Genomic DNA, 19,799 nt, shown 5'->3' with positions numbered 1-19,799 from the left:
GTGAGGGGGGACCTGAGGCACGAGCCTTGGTCGCCTCACACTGGCTGGGCGGGAGTGTGTGCAGTGGGCGTGGCCAGGCTGGCCACGGAGGTGGAGACTCAGGGCTGCCCTCCAGGGGGGCTCCTGTCCGCCCCAGGGAAGCCCACGTGGAGCTGCTGGCACCCAGCTCCAGGGCTCGGAGTCCCAGGGCCAGTGCGCTGCGGCACAGACAAGGAGAGGAGCTGCTGGGGTCCCACTGGGTCCGTGATCTGTTTCCAAGGGACAGACCAGAGGGAAGACACAAAGCCCAGGACCATCAGTGAGGCGGGGTGAGGCCATGCGATGGCTCTCTGTGGCCAGCAGCCAGCAAGAATGCCCAAGAGCCAACGATGTCTTCCAGGCTGAAGACTCAGGCTCCCTTGGTCTCAGAGTGGCCGTCTAGCCAGCACCAGTCACTCTGCAGTCGGCCAGAAGGGCTGTCAGTCAGCCTGCTGTGAAGCCCACTTGGTGGCCTCTGAGGACCCCTTCCTCTAGGTCATTTTCTCCTTTGTTGCTAGGGTTACAGGCATGGGCAGGCCCGTGCCAGATGCCCCAGAGTCCCTTGAGGGTTCAGGGGCATCTGACTGCCACAAATGGCGCTGGGGACCCCAAGTCAGCCCCACCCACCACGCACTGCAAAGCCACACTTGCAGGACACCAGGGATGACGACCCTAGTCTAAGACAGACGCCCTCTGCTCCTCCAGTGGGGACAGACACCAGAGCTGGCATTTGGGCGTCATGTGTATGCAGACACGCTGCCCTGGGAAGTGTCCTCAGGCAGAGATGGAGGCCATGCCTCTGGGCCCAGGACAGAGCAGGCCGTGCAGGTGACTCCAAGGCTCAGCTATGTGTGGTCCTGTCACCTGCTCCGCTGCCCCTCAGCAGCCCAGTCCCCTGAACACCAGCAAGATGGGAAGCCCCGGGGCTGACGTGCCGGCCAACTCGGAAACAGAAGCTTGGGTATGAGCCCGGCCGCCCCAGGCTGCTGGCAGGGCTGGTCTCTGCCTAGCGGGGTCCTCCTGTGGGGCCAGCTCTTACCATCCCAGGGGACAGCCTGCCACCACCCACCTCCTCAGTGGGCCTGTCTCCCCAACACCCAGCCCCAAGGCCAAGGCCAGCAAGGCCTCAGGGGAACCAAGTGGGGACAGCACCCTGGGACCAACAAGGTCAGTGTGCACATGGGGCATTTAGAGGACAGGGTCTCTTGCCTGGCTACTGAGGCCCCCCAAGGGGTGGCTGGCGTCCCCTCACCACCCATAGTGCCCACCCATGCTCCACGTTGCCAATGGCTTCCACCAGCCTGAGGTTGCTCCTGTACAGTCCTAGGCCTTCGCAACACCCAGCTCCATGGGGGGAACCAACTGCCCCACTCACCACTGCGTGGAGGCCAGAGGAGGGCCATAGCGCCAGAAGGCAGTTCCCTGACAGCCAGCCCTGGACGCTACCCACGTGACCTGGACTGATCAGAGGGACAGACATGCAGGTCGTCGGGGTCCTCCAGGCAGCGGGGGCTGGGACTCTGCCTCAGGAGGCCACACTGTGGGAGGTGACAGAACAGGAGTCACACCCAGAGACATGTGGGAAATGCAGGTTGATCTCAGTAGTTTATTTTGAAGACAAAGCAGTGCAAGAGGCTGCCATGCGTCCCGTGTCCCGGGCTCGGGGTCAGGCCCAGGACAGGTGACGAGCAGACATCCACCAGGGTCAACGCTCAGATCCTGTAAACGTGGCCAGTCCTGGGCCATTCTGAGGAGGCCAGGCAGCTCCATGGCTCAGGTCCTGGCAGCTGCCCAAAGGAGGGTCCCCGCCCTGAGTGCCGGGCTCAGCGGCTCTCCAGGGCCCTTGGCGCTCCCTCCAGTGTCCTCCGTCCCACTGGACCATGCGGGACAGCTCAGTGGCCCTTCTCTTCCCAAGTGAACTGCACTTCATGACACGAGATCATGCCGGGCCCAGGCCCCTCACTGGGCTGCACCCTCGGCGGCCCCTCCTGCGGACTGGGTCAGCCAGTGGTGGCCTGCTGCTGTGGCGAGAGGGTCTGGGGCGGTGTGGCTGTCTTGCAGGCTGGCTTAGTGCCCACTGTGTGCAGGAGTGAACCGCAGGGCAGCCTCCTCCTGCCCAGGAAGAGGGACCCCGCTGGCCAGGATTCCCAGCAGAGGCTCCTGCCCGTCCTCTGGGGTGCTGGGGGAGCAGCAGGCGCCAAGGGGGCAGGACACCGAGCACCAGCTGACCTGCCCTGCCCTGGACCTGACTGCCCTCTGGAGAGAAGGGATCTAGGAGGAGACTGAGGGAGTGGTCCTGGGCAAGCCAGCAGCCCCCCTGGGTCCAGGGAACAGCAGTGCTAGGTGGGACCCTGGGAGGGACCTGGTGGCCCCCAGGGAGCAGTGAGGAGTGGCAGCGACCAAGGACATGGGCCTTAGCCCACTGGAAACTTCCTCTTCTCCCGTGGGCAGGGGTCGGGGCCGCACACAGCTCCCCGCCAGGGCCTGTCGTCCTTTGGCTTTGGGGAGGGGCCAGCAGCAGCCCTGAGGGGGTCGGCTTGGAAGGGCCAAGGTGGACAGGGAGGGTCGGGTCAGGGGCGTGGGTGGACTTGGAAGGAGGAGAACCATTCTCGGCGCTCTGCTGGGCCACAGCCCAGGAGCGGGCCTCCCTCCAGGGTCCCAGAGCCTGGTCCACAGCAGCCGTGGGGACAGACAGACGGATGTGCACACGCTCCTAGCACCACCCACGCACGCACACACCCCCACATTCAGACCTAGTGTTGAAACTCAGCCGTGTCAACTCCGACGAGATCCGCAGGCGGGAAGCGGGGTCCCCATCCCCGAGGCTGTTCCCTTCCATCTCCCCCCTCATTTAGACCATGACATCAGAAAATCAGGTTAAAAATTAAAAAAAGCATCAGATCATCGGGAATTCTGAGTAGCGTCCGTTGGGGGCCGATGCCCAGTGGCGTGCTCCGCCACCCTCTGGGTCCTGGCTCTGTGGCTACTGCGAGGAGGCCTTGGTGGTCAGGGAGGCCACGCAGTGCTGCTGGAAGCTGGGGGACACGCCCGCGGTGCAGCCCAGTCTCTGGTGCGGCAGCTTGGCAGCGCTGCCCGCGCCCGCCTCGGCCTCGGTCTTCCAGGGCGCGTCCTGGCCCAGCACGCAGCAGCCCGGGCTGGCGCTGCACGTCCACTCGCCTGCCAGGCTGCCCGCCTGCTCGGCCAGGAGCCTGCTGTGTCTCAGCGGGGCCGCGTCCCCCGCGGCGGCTGCACCCGTGCTCTGGCCCTGCAGGACGGTGGCGATGTGGTTCAGGAGGTCTGAGAAGAACTCGCTCACGCCCTCGTAGCCTGGGGTGGAGACAGACAGCGCAGGTCAGCCAGCGGGCTGGGGAGCGGAGACAGGCCGACCAGCAGCCAGGTCACTCCCGTGGGGCCAGGGGCTGGCCCTGACCCTGAGAAGCAGTGAGCCACTGTGAAGTGGTGAGCACCTGTCCACCCACTGCCATGGTGTGGATAAGGGTCCCCTGAGGGCCCGCATGCTGGAGGTGGGGGACCTGAGGGGTGGCACCTAGTGGGAGGTCTCTGGTCATGGGGGACCTGGAAAGGGGTACAGGGACCTGGCACCCTCCCCCTCCCGCCTCCCACACACTAGGAGAATGCGCTTCCTTTGCCTTGTGACCTCCACCCCATGATATGCTGCTCTGCCACAGGCCCCAGAGCCACAGGGCCACAGAGCAGACTGAAACCTCCCAACTGTGAGTGCAAACCACCTTTCCTCTTTGTGATACTGGGACCGAACCCAGGGGCACTCCACCACCAAGCTACATTCCTAGCCTTTTGAATATTTTGAGACAGGGATGCCCACAGTAGAAACAAAAATGGCGCAGCTGGCCTGGAACTTGCGATGGTCCCGCCTCAGTCTCTCAAGTTGTGGGGTACAGGTATGAGACATCATGCCCAATAACCTTCCTTCTTTTTAGCTTTATTATCTCAGGTATTTTGTTACAGTAATGGGAAGATGGTGAACACACCCACCTGAGGGGGTGAGATAATGGCTGGAGGTGGCAGCACCAAAGCCCACTTTGAATGATACACAGACTCCATGGGGTCTGCCTGAACCTGGCCTCAGGCCTGATTCCTGGCTCCTGCATCTGTCCTGAGCCTCAGCTGTCCACTGAAGAGGATACATCTTGTGGTAGAGGCTTCTATGGGCATCAACCAGAGGGGCTAGAACACCGGTGCTGTCTGACCCAGAGCAGCCACAGCCCAAATCCAGTGTTCCTTTTTCACCCTAAAACACAGGAGGAGGCCCTCGGTGCCCCCTGCACTCAGAGACAGCCTCCAGGCTCTGCCCACCAGGCCACATGAACTGCCAGTGTCTGCCTGGGGCGGCACCTCCCAACGCAGATGTGAAGCAAAGTCCTTGGGATCCTCAGATTTAGGTGGGGCCTGCCAGGGCGGGTCTGGAAGGACGAGAACTGGCCCGCGGCTCCAGGAAGACAGCAGGGCAGGAGAGGTCTTGGGCAGGAGTTGCAGCCCAGCAGCTCGGGGGGCTCTGGGTACTGCCCGCCCCGCTGAAGCTGGACCACCCTGGATACTGCACCCCGTGCCGAGAGGTCACTGAACACCCTCACATGCCCTGGTTGACATTCCCAGCCACTCGCACAGACGGGTGGCAAAGCCTGGGACACGGCCCTGTGTAGCCTCAGAACACTGCACGGCCGTGTGCGGGGCCACCAGCTGGGGCTCCTCTGTGTCCACTCATCACTCAGCAGCTGACTGATGTGCTGCAGAGAGAGGCCCACGGCAGAAACAGAAAGGGCCATGTGGCCGGAGCGCAGTGCCTCCATGTCCAGCACTGGGTGACATCACCCTCACAGACCCGCCCACTTTACGGATGAAAACGTGGGACTGTTAACCAGAGAGGATGGTGACGAATCCACGCCAGTGTCCACAGGCCACGCGGGCGGTGCCGGCCACAGGACTGGGATCCCGTCCCCTGGTTGCTGCCTCCTCGCAGCCCCTTTACAGAGGAGGACGTGGAGGCTCAGAGGCCCAGCGTCACAAGCTCCTAAGTGGCACAGCCGAGATCGGATCAAGGCCACTGACCTGTCGGTGTCTTAGAACAGCCTGGTGCTGGGCGCCCCGGACTGGGTGCCCCGTCAGCCTGCGGCCAGGGGTGAAGGGTGACAGACCCGGGTCTGAGGCGCCCAGGATTGTGGGGGTGGCTGCTGGGAGCCGGGGTAGGTGTGTGAGCAGGAAGGACACGGGGGACACTTGGGCAGGTCTCCAGGGAATCCAGAGGCAGTTCCTCAGCAATTGCTCTGCTTTCATCCCAGACCAGGCCCAGCGCCACACGCAGAGCTGGGGCTGGGGGATGTGCAGAGGCCGCTGCCTCCTCGAGGCCTGGGAGGAGCAGGAGACGGGGTGGGCTGACACCAGCAGGTGCAGACAGGGGGGACGCAGACAGGGGGGACCAGGACAGGAGCCAGCTCCACATGGTCCTGGGCACACTGCAGGGTGGGAGATGCTGTTCCCACCTGCGCAGGGGTGGATGGGGCCAAGGTCAGGTGGCCAAGCCGTCGTGGACTGTGAAGGCAGAGCCTGGACTTGAACTCAGCACCGGGCTCTGCCAAGAGGCAGCCAATCTCATGGTCAGAGTGCAGCCCTAGCTCCACCACGTAGGGACCCGTGGCCTCGGACAGGCCCCTCAGTGCCTGACCTCGTCCTCTTGGCAAGTGGTGATCACAGCAGTCCTCCAGGGTGCAGTGGGGAGGGGGAGACTGGCTGCTGCCTGTCTCTACACAGGCCTGGGACACAGAGGGGTCAACACCACCGGGCAGTGGGTGGCCTCTCTGACAGGGCTGCTACTACACCTGAGGCCCTGAGCTCGCCCACCCCCCTGCTGTCCCCAGGAGTGCTCTACAGGGCTGGCAAGCAGAGCCGGCTCCCTGGAGCCCCGGTCTCTGGGGCCACCTCGGCAGCAGACTCCTCACCAGCCTCTGCTGGGCGCAGCCACGACCCTCCTGCCCTCCTGCCCTAGGAGGATGGCCCTTCTCTCGACTCCTGGAAAAAGCCTCCCTGTCCACACTGGCTCAGTGACTGTTCCCTGACAGACTGCCCTGGGCCCACGACACGGTGGGCTCACAGGGAAGCCTCCCACTCTTCCTCCTAGAACTTCCACGTGTGGCCCCCCAGTCCATGGTCCAGAGTCCCCCCCGACCACCCTGCAGCCCTGCCTCGCCCCTTCATTCCTCACGTCCTTCTGCTGCACCCCCGGTCCCCAGCTCTCTCCCTCCGGCTTCAGTTGCCTCAAGACTCCACCCAGGGGGACTGAGGCAGACTGAATGACGTGGGCTTAACACGGACCTTAGACACTGCCCCCAAAGTGAGACCACGCCGCGGCAGGCTGCCCTCAGAGACGGGGCCCACAGCCCGGGACCACTGCTCCATCTCTGGTGGGTGGCTCTTTCCTTTCCGGCCAGGATTTGCTCTGGTGTCACAGCTTCACAGAAGAGCCACCAGCCACCCCCACCCTTCTGTCTCTTGCTCCCTCCCAATTATGGTGTGGGCCTCCGGCTGGGACCTGGCAGTCCAGCTCACTTCTGTACTGGCGTCAGGACTAGCTGGGACCCACAGCACCTGGTCAGTGACAGCTGGAGGACAAAAGGAGCCAGTGGCTTCCCAAGCCTCCATTTCCCTAGCTGGGCACAGGGGTGCTGCCTGGAGCAGCTTGTGCGTGCCCAGGAGTGGAAGAGGCACGGCCTCCTCAGCCACCTAGCTGGTGCCCGGCACCCGCAGCTCCAGAGCTGGGAGGCGCAGGCCAAGGAGATGAGCCAAGGGCGGTGGTTCCCCCTCCCGCGAGGCGCTTGAAGAGACACCATTGAGAACAGAGTGGACGGTGGGGCGCACGGCCCAGGCCTGCAGCCCCGGCCCTCAGGAGGCAGAGGCAGGCCAGCCTGAGCCCAGGAGCCCGGGCGCGGGTGAGCGAGTGGCCTGCTGCGGGGACAGGTGGGACCTGGTTGGACTCCACCTGTCACTCTGTGGGCGGTGCACAGGTCACATGGCTGGGGGCTGGGTGCAGCACTGTCCTGAAGCACCTGCCCTGCCACCAACGTGCGGTGTGACCCTCTAGTCCACCCTGCCACCAACGTGCGGTGTGACCCTCTAGTCCATGGCTTCCCTTCACCTAACAGCAGAGGTTGTGGCCCTTCAAAGTCCCTTCGGCTGTGAGTCTGGAATGGCTCAAGGGACGGACTGATTGGGACATCGAGGCTATGCTGGCGGCTCAGGTCACAAGGTGAGAGGGCGCGTGGACCCGGCCGCCTGGGCCCGGTCCTCCCTGGTGCAGGATGCCCAGTACTGGGCTCCTTCATCCCCTCCCGCTCCAGAGCCCGTTCCCAGGTGTGCAGAGGTGGCAGACTGATGGCTGCCACCTCAGGCCACCAGCCGTGCTGCTCACCTGGGAAAGCGTTGATGTCGATGACTGCGTGCTGCCCCGTCTGGTTGTTGATGATGATGTCAATCCCAAACAGTGACACACCCAGCGCCTGCCGCAGGGCCCGGGACAGCTCCCGGATGACCTCGTCGCTCGGCCGCTCGAACACACCTTCGATCTTGTCCAGCTGCGACACACACAGGGGTTAGGCTGGGGTGAGGAGTGCCACAGGCCCTGCCATCCCTCGGGCCAGGAAGCAGGGCAGACCCACCCCAGCCAGCACCAGGCCACCACCTCTGTGTCCTGCCCGAGCTGGGCAGGTGGGGTGCTGCTCACGGCCTTGCTGGCTGCCATCTGAGGGACCGAGGTCAACAATGGCATCTTACACACAGGCAACGGGCTCAGAGGGGGTCGGGCTGGCCTGTGAAAGCACAGGGCAGGGTCTGGGCCTCGGTGTCCCCAGGCTCTAGACCCATTTCTCAGCAGGGAGGAAGGTGGTGGAGAGTCGCTATGGACCGAGGAGACAGCGAGGTGCAGAGGTCACTGCAGCCTGACCTTGAAGGCAGGGAGGACGGGGCAGGGGTGGGGTGGGGTGGGGGAGAGAGGCCTGGGGAGGCCAGCGGCCAGGGCGGAGGTGGCGGGAAGTCCTCCGCGCCCTCCGGCCTGAGGCTGAGGTTCGGGACGGGTCTTGGTCCCTGAAGGGCTCCAGGCGGGTGATCTTGGATTTCCAACCCCCCTTTCCTTCCCGAGGGGCGCTCAGGGCTGCTCCCACCTTGGGTCCAAGCGCAGCGGTCAGCAAAGCTTCTGGGGGGTAATGGGGCTGTCCGGGTGCACAGTCTCCACCCTGCCCTGGACCGCCCCGCACTGCCCATTCTCTCCTCTACTCCAAGTGGCCTGGGACAGGCACGAGGACCCACGTGCTTGAGCTCAGCCCAGTGGGAGCCTCCAGGGCATGAGAAGACTGCACCAGAGGCTTTGGGAGCCAGGACTGGGACCCAGGGTCTGGATGTGAATCCTGCAGTGACTTGCTGACTCTGGGGACTTGGAGAAAAGTTGGTGGCCTCTCTGCCTCAGTTTACTCTGCTGTAAAATGGGACTGATTGAGCCTCCATCCTAGACTTGCTGAGAGGGAGGAGGAGGGTGACAGGTGTGGAGGCCATGGGCCTGGATGGCCAGAAGCGCTGCTTCTGAATTCCAGGGCAGGGACAGCCTCGGGTGACCTCAGCCTGAACAGGGCTCAGCTGGGTGCCTATGAAACACCGGAGTTCTGGAGCTGAAGCTCAGAGGCTAGAGGAAGGGGTGCGGCTGCAAATACGGCACGTCAGAGAGCCAACCGGGAATTACAGGTGGCCCCGCAGGCCCCGTCCTGGGGTCCCACCCAGGGCTGCCTCGCAGTCCTGCGTCCACACAGCCTCACTCCCCCACCTTCGAGGTGGAAGCCACCCACCCCACCAGCATCGGCAGGGCAGGGGGTAAACAAGCCACAGGGTAAGTGCCATGAAGTGCCGTTCATCTGTGGGAAGGGATAAAATCCGACTCGCTACAACACAGATGAACTCGGAAGACATCACGAGTGCGCGTGCTGGGCGGCCACAGACAGCTTCGTGCTGTAGGACTCCATCCGTATAAAACTTCCGGAAGGCGCAAATTTGTGGAGACAGGAATCAGAGAAGCAGTGGAGGAATGGGGAGTGGGGGGCTCATAGTCCAGGGGACGGGAATGTTCTGGAAGGAAGCAGAGGTGTGGTGTGGTGTGCCTCAACGTGAGCAGACCAGTCGCGCTGGATTTCTCACTTTAAAACAGCTAATTTTATCCATGCGGATTTCACCTCAATTTGTTTAAATGCGAGGCTGGGTCAGAGGATTGAGCATTGAGCCCTGGTCATCAAGACAAATGGTCTTTGGCCCTGAAATGGACAGCATGCCCTCCCGGAGAGCACCAAGCAGGGACTGAGGCTGGCACCTTCCTATCCTAGGAGTGCCCTGGTGTCTCCCTGGGGGCTTCCCAGGGACAGTGGCAGTCTGGCTGAACAGGAGCTCACCTGAGCTCCCTGGGACACTCAGGGTCAGAGGCTGAGTCCAAAGAGGAGCTTGGCAGTTGGTCCACAGCCCAGCATCCTCACCAAGTCAGAGGTCCAGGTGGACCCCAGGCTTGCCCATGCCCTGGGCCTGCCCTAGCTGTAGCGAACCTCTGGACCCCGTTTCCTCACCCCGGAAGTGGGTAATGAGAATGCCTCTGCCCTGAGATTTCAGTGAGGACTCGGGGCTGACACAGAGGCGGGCCCAGGGCAGACAGCTCCTCTCACCCCGCGTCTCCTGATGAGCTGTTTCTAAAAGCACTTTCCCAGCTCAGCTGAGGAATCTCACAAGTCCTTCTGAAGCCATTTGATTGTCCAGACCCAAACAGCCAGCCTGGGACAAGACAAGGGTGGAACTCCTCCCCGGGAATTCAACACCAACCACCCAAGGTACCCTGCTAACCAGGAGGTGGGGAGTCAGGAAGGAGCTCTGTGGGTGCCCTGGGGCCACCGCTCATGGCCAACACTGAGAACTTCCTGCACACGGGCAGTGGGCACCGCTCAGACAGCAACTCACAGAACCCCTGGATTTCCTCTGGGCAGGATGAGGAGTCTGAGGCTCAAAGGGATGACATGGCTTGCCAGAGCTTGGGACCGACCGGGGCTATTTTTCCCAGAAAAGCAAATTTTTTTTTTTTAACCTCCCGAGGTGCTGGGGCTGGGACTTCGGGCCTTGTGCATGCTGGGCAAGTGCCCTACCACTGAGCTGTGCCCTCGGAGGCCCACTGCTCCTAAGGACATCCTATGAGGGCTCCGAAAGGTAGAAGGCCCCTGGGGCCTGTAGGTTGAGTGGAGCTACCCAGGTCAAGGGCCTCCTGGGGAAGGAGGTGGGGCTCCAAGGCCAGTGTGGGTCCCTGCAGGGTGCTCTCAGGGGGGCTGAGACAGGGCTGGCAGAGCTCCACGTGGCACAGGGCAGGAGGACTGGTAAGGGAGTATTCTGGACACCAGTTCCCATGGTGGAGCTGACATAGACGGCCTGAGGGAGGCCATGGCGGCCACGGTCCTGCAGGAAGGCCACGTGGCTGGCATTGCTTCTTCTTTTCTTGGAAGCATTAGTCCTGACGGATTCCTGACTAGCAGTCACATGTGAAGGCCAGGGGGGGGCCACTGTAGGTCTGAGAGGCAGAGGAAGGGCCCTGCTGTGACTCTAGGCTGACCCCTCCTATTTCTTAGATGAGGAAACTGAGGCCCACAGTCAACAGGGGTTTATCCAAGAGGGTGACTCCCAGTGGGCCACCCTGCATGCAGCCCTCAGTGTCCCCCTGGTACTGGTGAATAGCCCAGTGGGCGCTAGCCCTGTGCTGTGCGAAGGCACTGGCAGGGATGATTTCTCAGAAAGTCTGTGCCGTGCCAATTCCTCTGCAGCCCAGCACACTGGCCAAGGCTCCGTGAGGAAGCCCTGGAGATGCTGGAGCAAGCCGAGCCTCCCTGCACAGAGCATCTACCTACGCCTCACAGCGACACAGCCAGGCCCGGCGCTTCTCTTGATTGCTCCTGGGGGATAGCTACTGAGGTCCTGGGGACAGTGGTGTCCCTCTAGGTCCTTGTTCACACCAGAAACAAACAACAGCTAGACAGGCTGCCCAGGTTTGGGGGCTAGGAACACAAGGCCAGGGCAGATCCCCAGGGTTGGCTGTGCCCAGCCCTGAAGAGGGAGGAGGCCACGAGAAAGCAAAGGCTCCCAGGATACCAAGATGGACGCACTCTAGGGGGGACAGGACCCCAGCAAGTCCTGAGTGCAGGGGACATGAGAGCAAAACTGCTGGCCCGCTAGGCCCACGAGGGACGGCAGACTGCCCGTGGAGGCTCCCGTCTGCTGTGGAACACTGCCCAGCAGTCCTTAGAGTGGTAGGTCGCCCTGGCTTCCTGGGAGAGCCAGCTTTGGAAGTGGGCCTGGGGTCCAATCCCAGCGAGGCTGCAGGGAGGCTGCTAGACACCCAGCTGGACACTGCCATGGCGACGTTCACTGAGCACCAGCCATGATGCCTGCTGCCACGGCTTCAGGGGTGGGGGTCACACACCACCCTAGTGCTGCAGAAGCACACAGCAGGCTGTCAAGGGACACTCACGAACAGAGCGAGGGACAGCAGGGAGCAAGCCTCTCTGAGCTCGTGGGGGCTGCCTGCAGCCCTCCCGCCCTGGCCCCCACATGCTCATCACAATGTGTGCACAGCTGTGATGCCACCAGCACGCGGGCTAGAAGACAGCAGGGCAGGAGGGGCTGGGGAACAGGCCTGGGCCTGGCATGTGGACAAGGGCCTCCCATGATGCCCAGCCCTGGGCGAAGGCAGCCTCGTGCCAGGCCACCAAGGAGGTGGTACATACCTCCGTGAGAACAGATGAGGACTCCGGCTTCGACACATTGTGGCTGTTGAAGAAGATGGACTCTCGGTCTGAAAAAGCAGACAGGAGTATGGGTCAGGGCCTCCAGGCCGGGGTGTGGTTCCGCCACCCGACACCAGAGGGCAGCACCACCTCAGCCACACGCCAGGGCGCCTTGGCTCCAGGTCCAACAGTAGGGACAGGCGCTCCAGGGAGCTGGCTCCCCACCCCATGGAGCTGTACCAGGGATGGACTTGGCCCAGTTAGGGCCTCAATTTCATTTCCCACACAAAAATGACGATTTGCTGAGCCACCTCCACGACTATCTCGTGATATCCCACCTGGGCTTCCCCAACGCCTAAGGTCCATCCTGAAAGATGCTGCAGATATGTCACCAAAAGGGTGCCAAGAGGAAAGGGGGCTAAGTAGGCAGGACAAGCCATGCACCTGATGTCGAAGGCCCCTCCCACCCATGGAACTCCTACGGAGACCCGGCCAGGCTGCCCCCGCCATGTGAGAGCTTAAAATAAAGGTTCTGCTGTTTTCCAACTCTTTAGGACAAAAACAGAAAACCAGAACATGGGCTTCCACGGTGCCCATCCAAGAAGCTACTCAGAATGACCTGCTCACCATGACACCCCCTCCACCGCATCCAGCTCGTGAGTCCCTGCGTGTGCACCGCCATCGCACCCACCCCCAACTCCCACAAAGGCCCAGCAGCAGACCAGTCTCGGGGACACTGAGCACGACAGGCTGACGGTGCAATCGTTCACCCCACTTGTAAATGTCCTCTGGAGTAACCAAGGTCACCCCGAGGAGCTGCAAGGTCGGCTGGTCAGCCAGAAACACGTTCTCAGGCACTTGGAAGCACAGGCACGTCAAGGCAAGAATCACAAAGCCAGGAGCCCAGGTCTGGGTCTGGCAGAGCTGTCACCACCTTGTTGCCTCCCCCACCCCCAGAACAGCCAGGACCCCCTGGCTAGGAGTCCCCAAGGGGCCTAGCCCTGCTTGAGTCCTTCCAGGGTGGGGCATCATGGGTCCCGTTCCCCAGGACACAATGCCGGGCCTGGGACCCAGGCCCCCAAGCTGCAGGAAAAGAAGGGACCAGCTGAGGGCCTGCGTGCCAGGGTGGGGGGCCTGCCCTGCTGCCGCGACCCCACCAGCTCCGGGACTCTGCGGCGCCACAGCGATCATGCAGAGGAAGTGATTGGGGCAGAGCCAAGCAGGCAGGCGCTGAGAGGTACCTGGCATCCTTCCCGCTAGCGGGGCATAGAGGCCCCTGGCCACCCTGGTGTGCCCGACAGTCCTCCCGCTGCTCCGACCAGAGCCAGTCCAGACAGGGGGCACGAGAGACGGTCCTGGGGAGGAGCCTGAGGAAAATAAACACCCTGCGGGACTCTGCCACGCAGTCCCACCAATCCTCTCCCGGCACCAGGGAGCCTTCGAGGTGGCAAAGCCCAGAGAGCCAGAGGCTGGAGCAGGTGCCAGCCGTCCATGCCAGTGGTCTGGCCTCCTGGAGGCACTGCCCATCTCCTCATCCTACAGCCCCCAAACTCAGAGCACCTTCCCACCTGTACCCCTGCAGGTCCCCAAGGAAAATGAACAGGGTGGCAGAGCAGGCCGTGGAGGGAGAAAGGGCCACCATGCACAGGTGGACACAGCAAAGTCCAGGGAAGCTGGGAAGCTGCAAGGAGAACGGAGGGAAGGGGACAGAGCTGCCCCAGGGGCCTGCCATGCCCATGGAACTGGACAAACTGTGACCCACAATGGCTCCCTGGGGCAAGACCAAACGCACAGGATCTCCAAGGGGGACCCTATGCTGCTACTTCCGGCCTGCGGTGCTCTGGCCAGAGGACTACTGGGCAGGGTGGCCAGCAATGACAGGTCCAGCAGCTCTCCACATGTAGCCGGACAGGGCAGAGGGAGGGAAGGAGGGAGGGAGAGCAGCTTCCAGCCACTGCCTGTCACCAAGAGACTATGGGAACCTGCGGGGAGCTCGGGTGGGTCAGAGGAGCCTGAGCCCAGGACAGAGCCCTGGCACCCAGATCCTTGTCCCCTCTGTTAGGGGGACAAGGTCAGGGCCTTGCTGCCAGAAGCACTTTGAGTGTAGACGCCCCTGCCAGTCCCTGTTCGCGGATGAGTCCTAAGGACACACAGCCTGGGTGAAGGGCCACCTCGGCTCCCCACAGGATCGGCAGGGCAAGGACGCCAAGACTGTTTTTGTTCTCAACTTACAGATGGAAAAGAGGAAGAGTAAATGAGCAGAGAAGCTCCCAGACCCCGGCACTGTGGCGGGGCAGCCCTGAGCTTCAGCCACAATCTGCTGCTCCTCTGCTGTTTACTGTCGCTCCCAGGAGGTGCATGCCACGACGCTGTGGGTGGCAACCCAAGTCAACTTCCAGCTGCCACTAAATGCCACCTCTGCAAAGGTGCCGGCATCTGCTGTGCCTTTTCCAAGTTACTCCCCTCACTGGAAGGTGTCCAGAACCGCGATGTCTTCCCTGGAGCCCCCATCTCGGGGCAACTGGCTCTGGTCTCTCTCCCCCCCACTGGAATAACTAGTCACGAAGGCAGGAAGTCTGGCTGGCTAGCCCCTGGCTGGACCCCCTTGGCAGGCTCAGTGAACGCAGCACCTCACTGCCTCTTCAGAGGCTTGGAGTGGAGGCCAGGCCGCCTGCATCTGTACCTGAAGCTTCCCTGGGCACAGCCCCGCCCACTCATTTACATATCTCTAGGCTGCTCCCATCCAGCAACAGCAGCTTTTAGTAATGGGGACAGCACTGGAGCCATCTACCCTGTGGACTCTGGTAGATCCAGCTCTACATGGTAGGAGGTACCACTCTTCTTCCCTAAGGGAAAAAGGCCCAGGATGGAGAGTGTAATAGGCCCCTGCACAGGGCTGGGACCCCTGGCCCTGCGTCCTCAGGTCAAGGAAGCCCCACTGCACAGAGAGAGGGAACAAAGAGAGCCGTCCCTCTGCCCCAGCGTGGTAAAGAGAGCACGTGAACCTCAGGCAAGGAACACAGCGCATTCCTCGTGTTCTTGGTGGCCAATGTCACACCTCTCCATAAGAGCTTACCCTGGTTCCAGTCAAGGTGTCTGCGGGATGCCATTGCTATTAAGTACACACCTGATTTTGGAGATGTTGACATGTGAAAAAATGTTCCTGGGAGGGCTGGGGTGGGGCTCAGCAGGAGAGCACTTGCTCACCCATGTGAGGCACTGGGTTCCATCCTCAGCACAACAATAAATAAACAAAGTAAAGGTATTTGTCCACCTAAAACTAAAAAATAAATATTTAAAAAAAAGTGTTCCTGAGAATCAAAAGCAAATGGCAGCTGAGAGACAAGTCCTTGTCTCTACTCCCCCCAGGTCAAGAGCAGCCCTGAGCAAGGAGCCCAGCTCCCAGCCTGGACACAGGAAGTGTGGGATCCGCCACCCTGGGCGGTGGGAGCCACAGTCTAGGTGGGTGCTGGAAAGTGGCCAGAGCCCCCCAGCCCCGTTTAACCAGTGCATCATACAGAGCTGCCGTCATGAGGCCTTACAGCCCCCAAGAGGCCTGAATGTGAGCGCCGGGCCCCCTGCCACGTCCCATTCACCGCAAGACAGTGGTAGAATCGGAGAGTCACTGGAAGTCACTCGGTTGTCCTGTGTGTCTTTACTGTTTGGCCCGGGTCTGAGACACAGCCACGAGGAGGGACATGTGGAGAGGAGGGCTCCCCACGCACTGAGAAGGGAACTGGGCCACCATTTTACAACCAGGAAGGAAGAGCACACAAACACACTTTTGTGTGGATGAGAAAGGAGATCTGGCAGTAAATTTATCTTAGAAATGAAGTGATTTGGGTAAAAAAGGCAAGAGAGACATAGAGAGCTTTTTAGTGTGTGGTTCTGAAATGACCCGGGGCCACATGCATGCTAACAAGTACCCTCCCACTGAGCTATGGTCCCGGCCCTAACTATTCTTAATTTAATAGTTACACATTCTTCATAAAGCGTATTTTTTAAAATCAGGAAAATAATAAAAACATTGTGTGAAATGTCAGCCTCTTCAGGCCACACATGGAAGAATGTCCCCTAGTGGACGCATCCACTGACCCAACCCACACTATCCCCTCGCCCCAGGGCGGTGCTGGACCGGGTCAGAAGGGGCTGTCCTGACCCTGGCTCAGAAGACTGCTGAGACTCAGCAGAGAGAGGAAGACACTGCTCCATTGTCCACTCAGTCAAGGAAAGGGAAAGAAAGTGACCCAGGGGAAGAAGAGCTGGAGGGGACGACGGGTAGCTGCTCCAGGCCAGCAGGCAGGTGACAGGCAGCCAGGCGGGTCCTCAGGAGGCCCGGGCAGGCCAACGCCCTACCTGAGGGCATCTCCCTTGAGAGAGAAATGTGCAGTGCGCTTGAGCAAGCTGCACGGGGCAGGCACGGGCCTCCCAGGAGCCCTCTGGAAGGCTCCACTTACTCTGAGGCATTGCTATAACACCCAAGATTTCTGGAACTCGCCTTAGAGTGGCCTCAGGACCCACAGAACATTCCTTACAGCAGCCCCACAGCCCCATCCCTTTTCATGGTTGGTGCCAGGCCTGGAAGGAGGTAAGGGCTGAGGGAAGCTTCAGTGGGGTCTTGAGGCTGTTCCTAGAGGACCACCTCTAGGGCCCTGAAGGACAGCATCAGCATGTGACATCACTGCCCAGGGACACTGAGGACCCCCCTCCATGGTTCAGAGCACGCTGGCTGACCAGGTGTGCACACGTGCAGCCCTGCACTAGGTAGGGGGGGTGACTGCCCCGGGACCTGAAGTCCCGCGTCGGGATCCTCAGTATGGCAGGTGCTGCCGGCTCCAGAGCACTGGTGCCCCCGGTGGCTGCAGAAACAGCTGGTGCTGGGGTAGTGGAGACAAGAGGCAGGGAGGTGGGGGACCAGCCGGCTTCCCGAGTGGCTGCAGAGTTGGCTGACCGTGCCCGCCCCGCACCTCCCTCCCCGTCTCATCACCGTGGGTCCTGGGAACTGTCTGGGGCACAGGCAGCTTCCAGGGGCCTTCTGGGGCTGATGGTGGTTCGAGGGTCTCCCAGCAGCCTGCTGGGACAGGGTGCTCCAAGACCTCTTTATCCATCTGCTGCACCAACTCAGCCTCAGGGCATCTCTCCAGCCTCCAGAAGTCGCACGAGCGGCAGGGGAAGTGGGAGGACAGACAGTTGTGCTCGTCCCAGTGTGAGAGGCAGTTACCTGATGTGCCCGCAGAGAAGTTCTTGAGCGAGGGTCTCTGGACCACCGTGTAGGACTCGCCCACCACGAACACCTTGTAGAGCACGGCGTTGTGGTTGATGAAGTTCTGGACCACACAGGGTGGCTGGATGGCACTCAGGCCCTCCTGGTTGAACACGATGGCCATCTGGGGAGACAGGGGACACGGGCTGCGTCAGAGCCCACCACCCTCCTGCCTTCAACACAACAGCACATTACCAGCAGCGTTCCCTATCCTGAGCCAGGGACACGTGTGAGTGGAGACGGCTGCGAGAAGAACGCCTGCGTCAGTCACCTCTGCTACGGGAGTCGGAGTCCGGCACGCACGGGGCCGCCAGGTAGGGGTGAATAGCTGGTGCACTGCACAACTCCTGAGAGCATTCCTCACAGTGCCAGGGAGTGGGGCCCCTAGGTCTTATGCTACTCAACCCTTCTGACATCTGGGGGCTCTTCCACAAAGATCCAGGATGGGGAGGCGGGATACTAGGCTGTGAATATGAACCTGAGGACCTGGTCCAAGCTGATCCTACTGAGCACTCACTGCAAGCCCCTATTCTAACACCCATGTGAATCACCTGGTGTCACCCTCGCATCACCACCCTCTGTTATCGATAAGACAGCAGGGTCTGTGACCTGCTGGAGGATGACAGCCTGGAATGGAATCAGGTGTGCCCAGCATGGGCCTCACTTCTTACGCAGGGGCCACATAGGTGTCACAAATGGGCGCATCTGGCTCCTGGTGCCCGGCTCCTCTGGGGCGATCATGCCTGGTTGAGGACGTGGGGTGGTACTGAGGGCAGAGGGGCTGCAGACATCCTCTCGGCTCTGACGGAGGCTGGGTCTGTAGTGGCCTATGGGGTCTGTCTGCTCTAAGGATCATGGGGCCCACTGGAGCCAGCCACTGTGCTAGGTCACGGCTAATCCCTCCACCCACAGGCCCCAGGAGGAGCACAGGGCCTGGACAGCTGGCCGCCTCAACAGCTGCCAACCCTGCATGCCTGGTGCTCAGCTGGGCAGGACAGAAGCAGAAATCCAGGCCAACTGGGGAAACCAGTGCAGTGTGTGCTGGGGTGGGCCAGGGTATCCCCTTCGCCTCCAGCAACAGTGATGGGGCCAGGCAGCCCCAGAACCAGCTGGGCCCAAGGCAACCGGCACTTCCCAGGTGGGCATGGGCAGGGCCTTCACCCTCTGTAACCTAAACACCCAGAAGTCCTGTGAACACCAACTCAACCTTGGCCAAACCAGCTGGACACCCTGACCTATGGGAGGCGTGTGCCCACCCTGTGGAGGGCACCCACACCCAAGGGAGCGACCCTCTGAGGCCAACAGGCCCCAGGCACCAAGTCCCACGGCACACATGGGTCTCCAAATGCTGACAACAGGTGGACACTACTGCCGTGGGTCGGGAGAGCACTGGGGATGGGGGCGGGGCAGGGGGTGTGTGAACTTTCCTGGGGGTGAGGACCCACACTGGGGGGTGAGGCTTGTGCAACCCCTCGGAGCCTGCCAAGAGGAGCCCACCTGGATGCAGACCTTCCCTGGGTCCTGGTTCCACACCAGCTTTCAAACAGTTCCCTTGGGCCAGGTCACAGCGGGCCCCACGGTAACCCGCGTCCTTCACAGTCACTGCGAAGTCCCCATGCATAAATGCAGGTCAGACACTCAGAGGCAGGGTCATTTGCCGAGCACCTCACAGCTGGCAGCGCCGTCCAGCAGTGATGGGTTCCCAAGGCTGCAGTCCCCACGTGGCCTGGGGCTCCATGTGGCTGCTCCCTGCCCAGGGGCCTTCTCTGGCATGGACCGGTCCACCCACACCGTTGGTACTCAGGGGTGCACCAAGACACGAGGACCTGCCAACAGAGGGCCTCTGTGGTGACCATGGGCAGACGGTGGCCAGGAAGCTGCCCTGGCAGTGAGGGAAGCAGGCACAGGGGCATCCTCTGGCTGCCCTCTCCCTGGCTGCGGCCATGCAGATGCCCAGGCTGAACAAGCACGGGAAGGCAGTGCCCACAGGAGGCTCCCCCTGATCTTTGCAGCAGGCCAAGATCTCCTTCCCACGGGCAGGGCTGCCCCTTGCAGCACACCCCCTGCTGACACTGTTTATAGACATTTCCCCTAAATATCTCCCAGGGACAAGGAGCACGATATAAATCTAGAAAAGGTCGCTGCTGCCGGCTTCTGTTTTTAGTCTCCCCTGGTGGGGGATGTTCTGATGGCAGGGCTGCGGGAGACAGGTCTTCCCTACAGGGCCCACCCTGCATGCCAGGGCAACTGCCTAATGGGAAGCCCAAACTGGGTTGTGCCCAGGGCCTGAAGATGACATCCCCTGTGGTTCCTGAGGGCGGGAAGGGCAGCAGAGACCTTGGGGCCCTGCCCACTGCCTGCTTCTCTCACCCCCAAGTGCTTACAGCTCACGGCCACGTATGTCCCACAGGTGCAGTCCCCCTAAGGACTCACTGTCTCCCACAGGGATGGGGTGGAGCCTAGGCACCTGTTCCCTGGCACCTGCAGGAGGGTCAGACACAAGTGCACCGGGAAGGATGGACGGGTGGGCAAGTGGGGCACAGCTAGCCAGCGGGCGTGGTCCTCCTCCTCAGCGCCCTGGTGGGCAGAGATAGCCTTCCCAGCCCAGTGCCTGGCACTCTGGACCAGACAACATGCAGCCAGGGACAGGTCAGGCTGGGTGTGACTTCTCTGGGCTCCCCTAGGGACCACATGCCCCT

The 19,799-nt window shown here is 61.7% G+C and overlaps 1 protein-coding gene across 5 annotated transcripts in view; it reads right to left on the bottom strand.

Moving 5' to 3' along the window:
* Positions 1–1,604: 1,604 nt before the first annotated feature.
* Itpk1 (inositol-tetrakisphosphate 1-kinase) overlaps positions 1,605–19,799 on the bottom strand; it is a 131,045-nt gene continuing 112,850 nt past the window's right edge. For 4 of the 5 annotated variants that reach the window (XM_071607585.1, XM_071607586.1, XM_071607587.1 and 1 more), the window contains 5 exons: positions 17,059–17,224; positions 13,079–13,204; positions 11,838–11,905; positions 7,460–7,622; positions 1,605–3,345 (listed from right to left, as the gene is read on the bottom strand). In XM_071607585.1, coding sequence (XP_071463686.1) covers positions 3,002–3,345; positions 7,460–7,622; positions 11,838–11,905; positions 13,079–13,204; positions 17,059–17,224 — 867 coding nt within the window. In that variant the 3' untranslated portion in view covers positions 1,605–3,001. The remainder of the gene's footprint in view (positions 3,346–7,459; positions 7,623–11,837; positions 11,906–13,078; positions 13,205–17,058; positions 17,225–19,799) is intronic. The other variant, XM_071607589.1, reaches the window with a different exon arrangement.

The sequence above is a fragment of the Marmota flaviventris genome, chromosome 2 (assembly GCF_047511675.1).
Source record: "Marmota flaviventris isolate mMarFla1 chromosome 2, mMarFla1.hap1, whole genome shotgun sequence".
NCBI classification, from domain to species: Eukaryota; Metazoa; Chordata; class Mammalia; order Rodentia; family Sciuridae; genus Marmota; species Marmota flaviventris.
The sequence above is the reverse complement of the archived record's forward strand: the minus strand, read 5'-3'. Positions and strand labels throughout refer to the sequence as shown.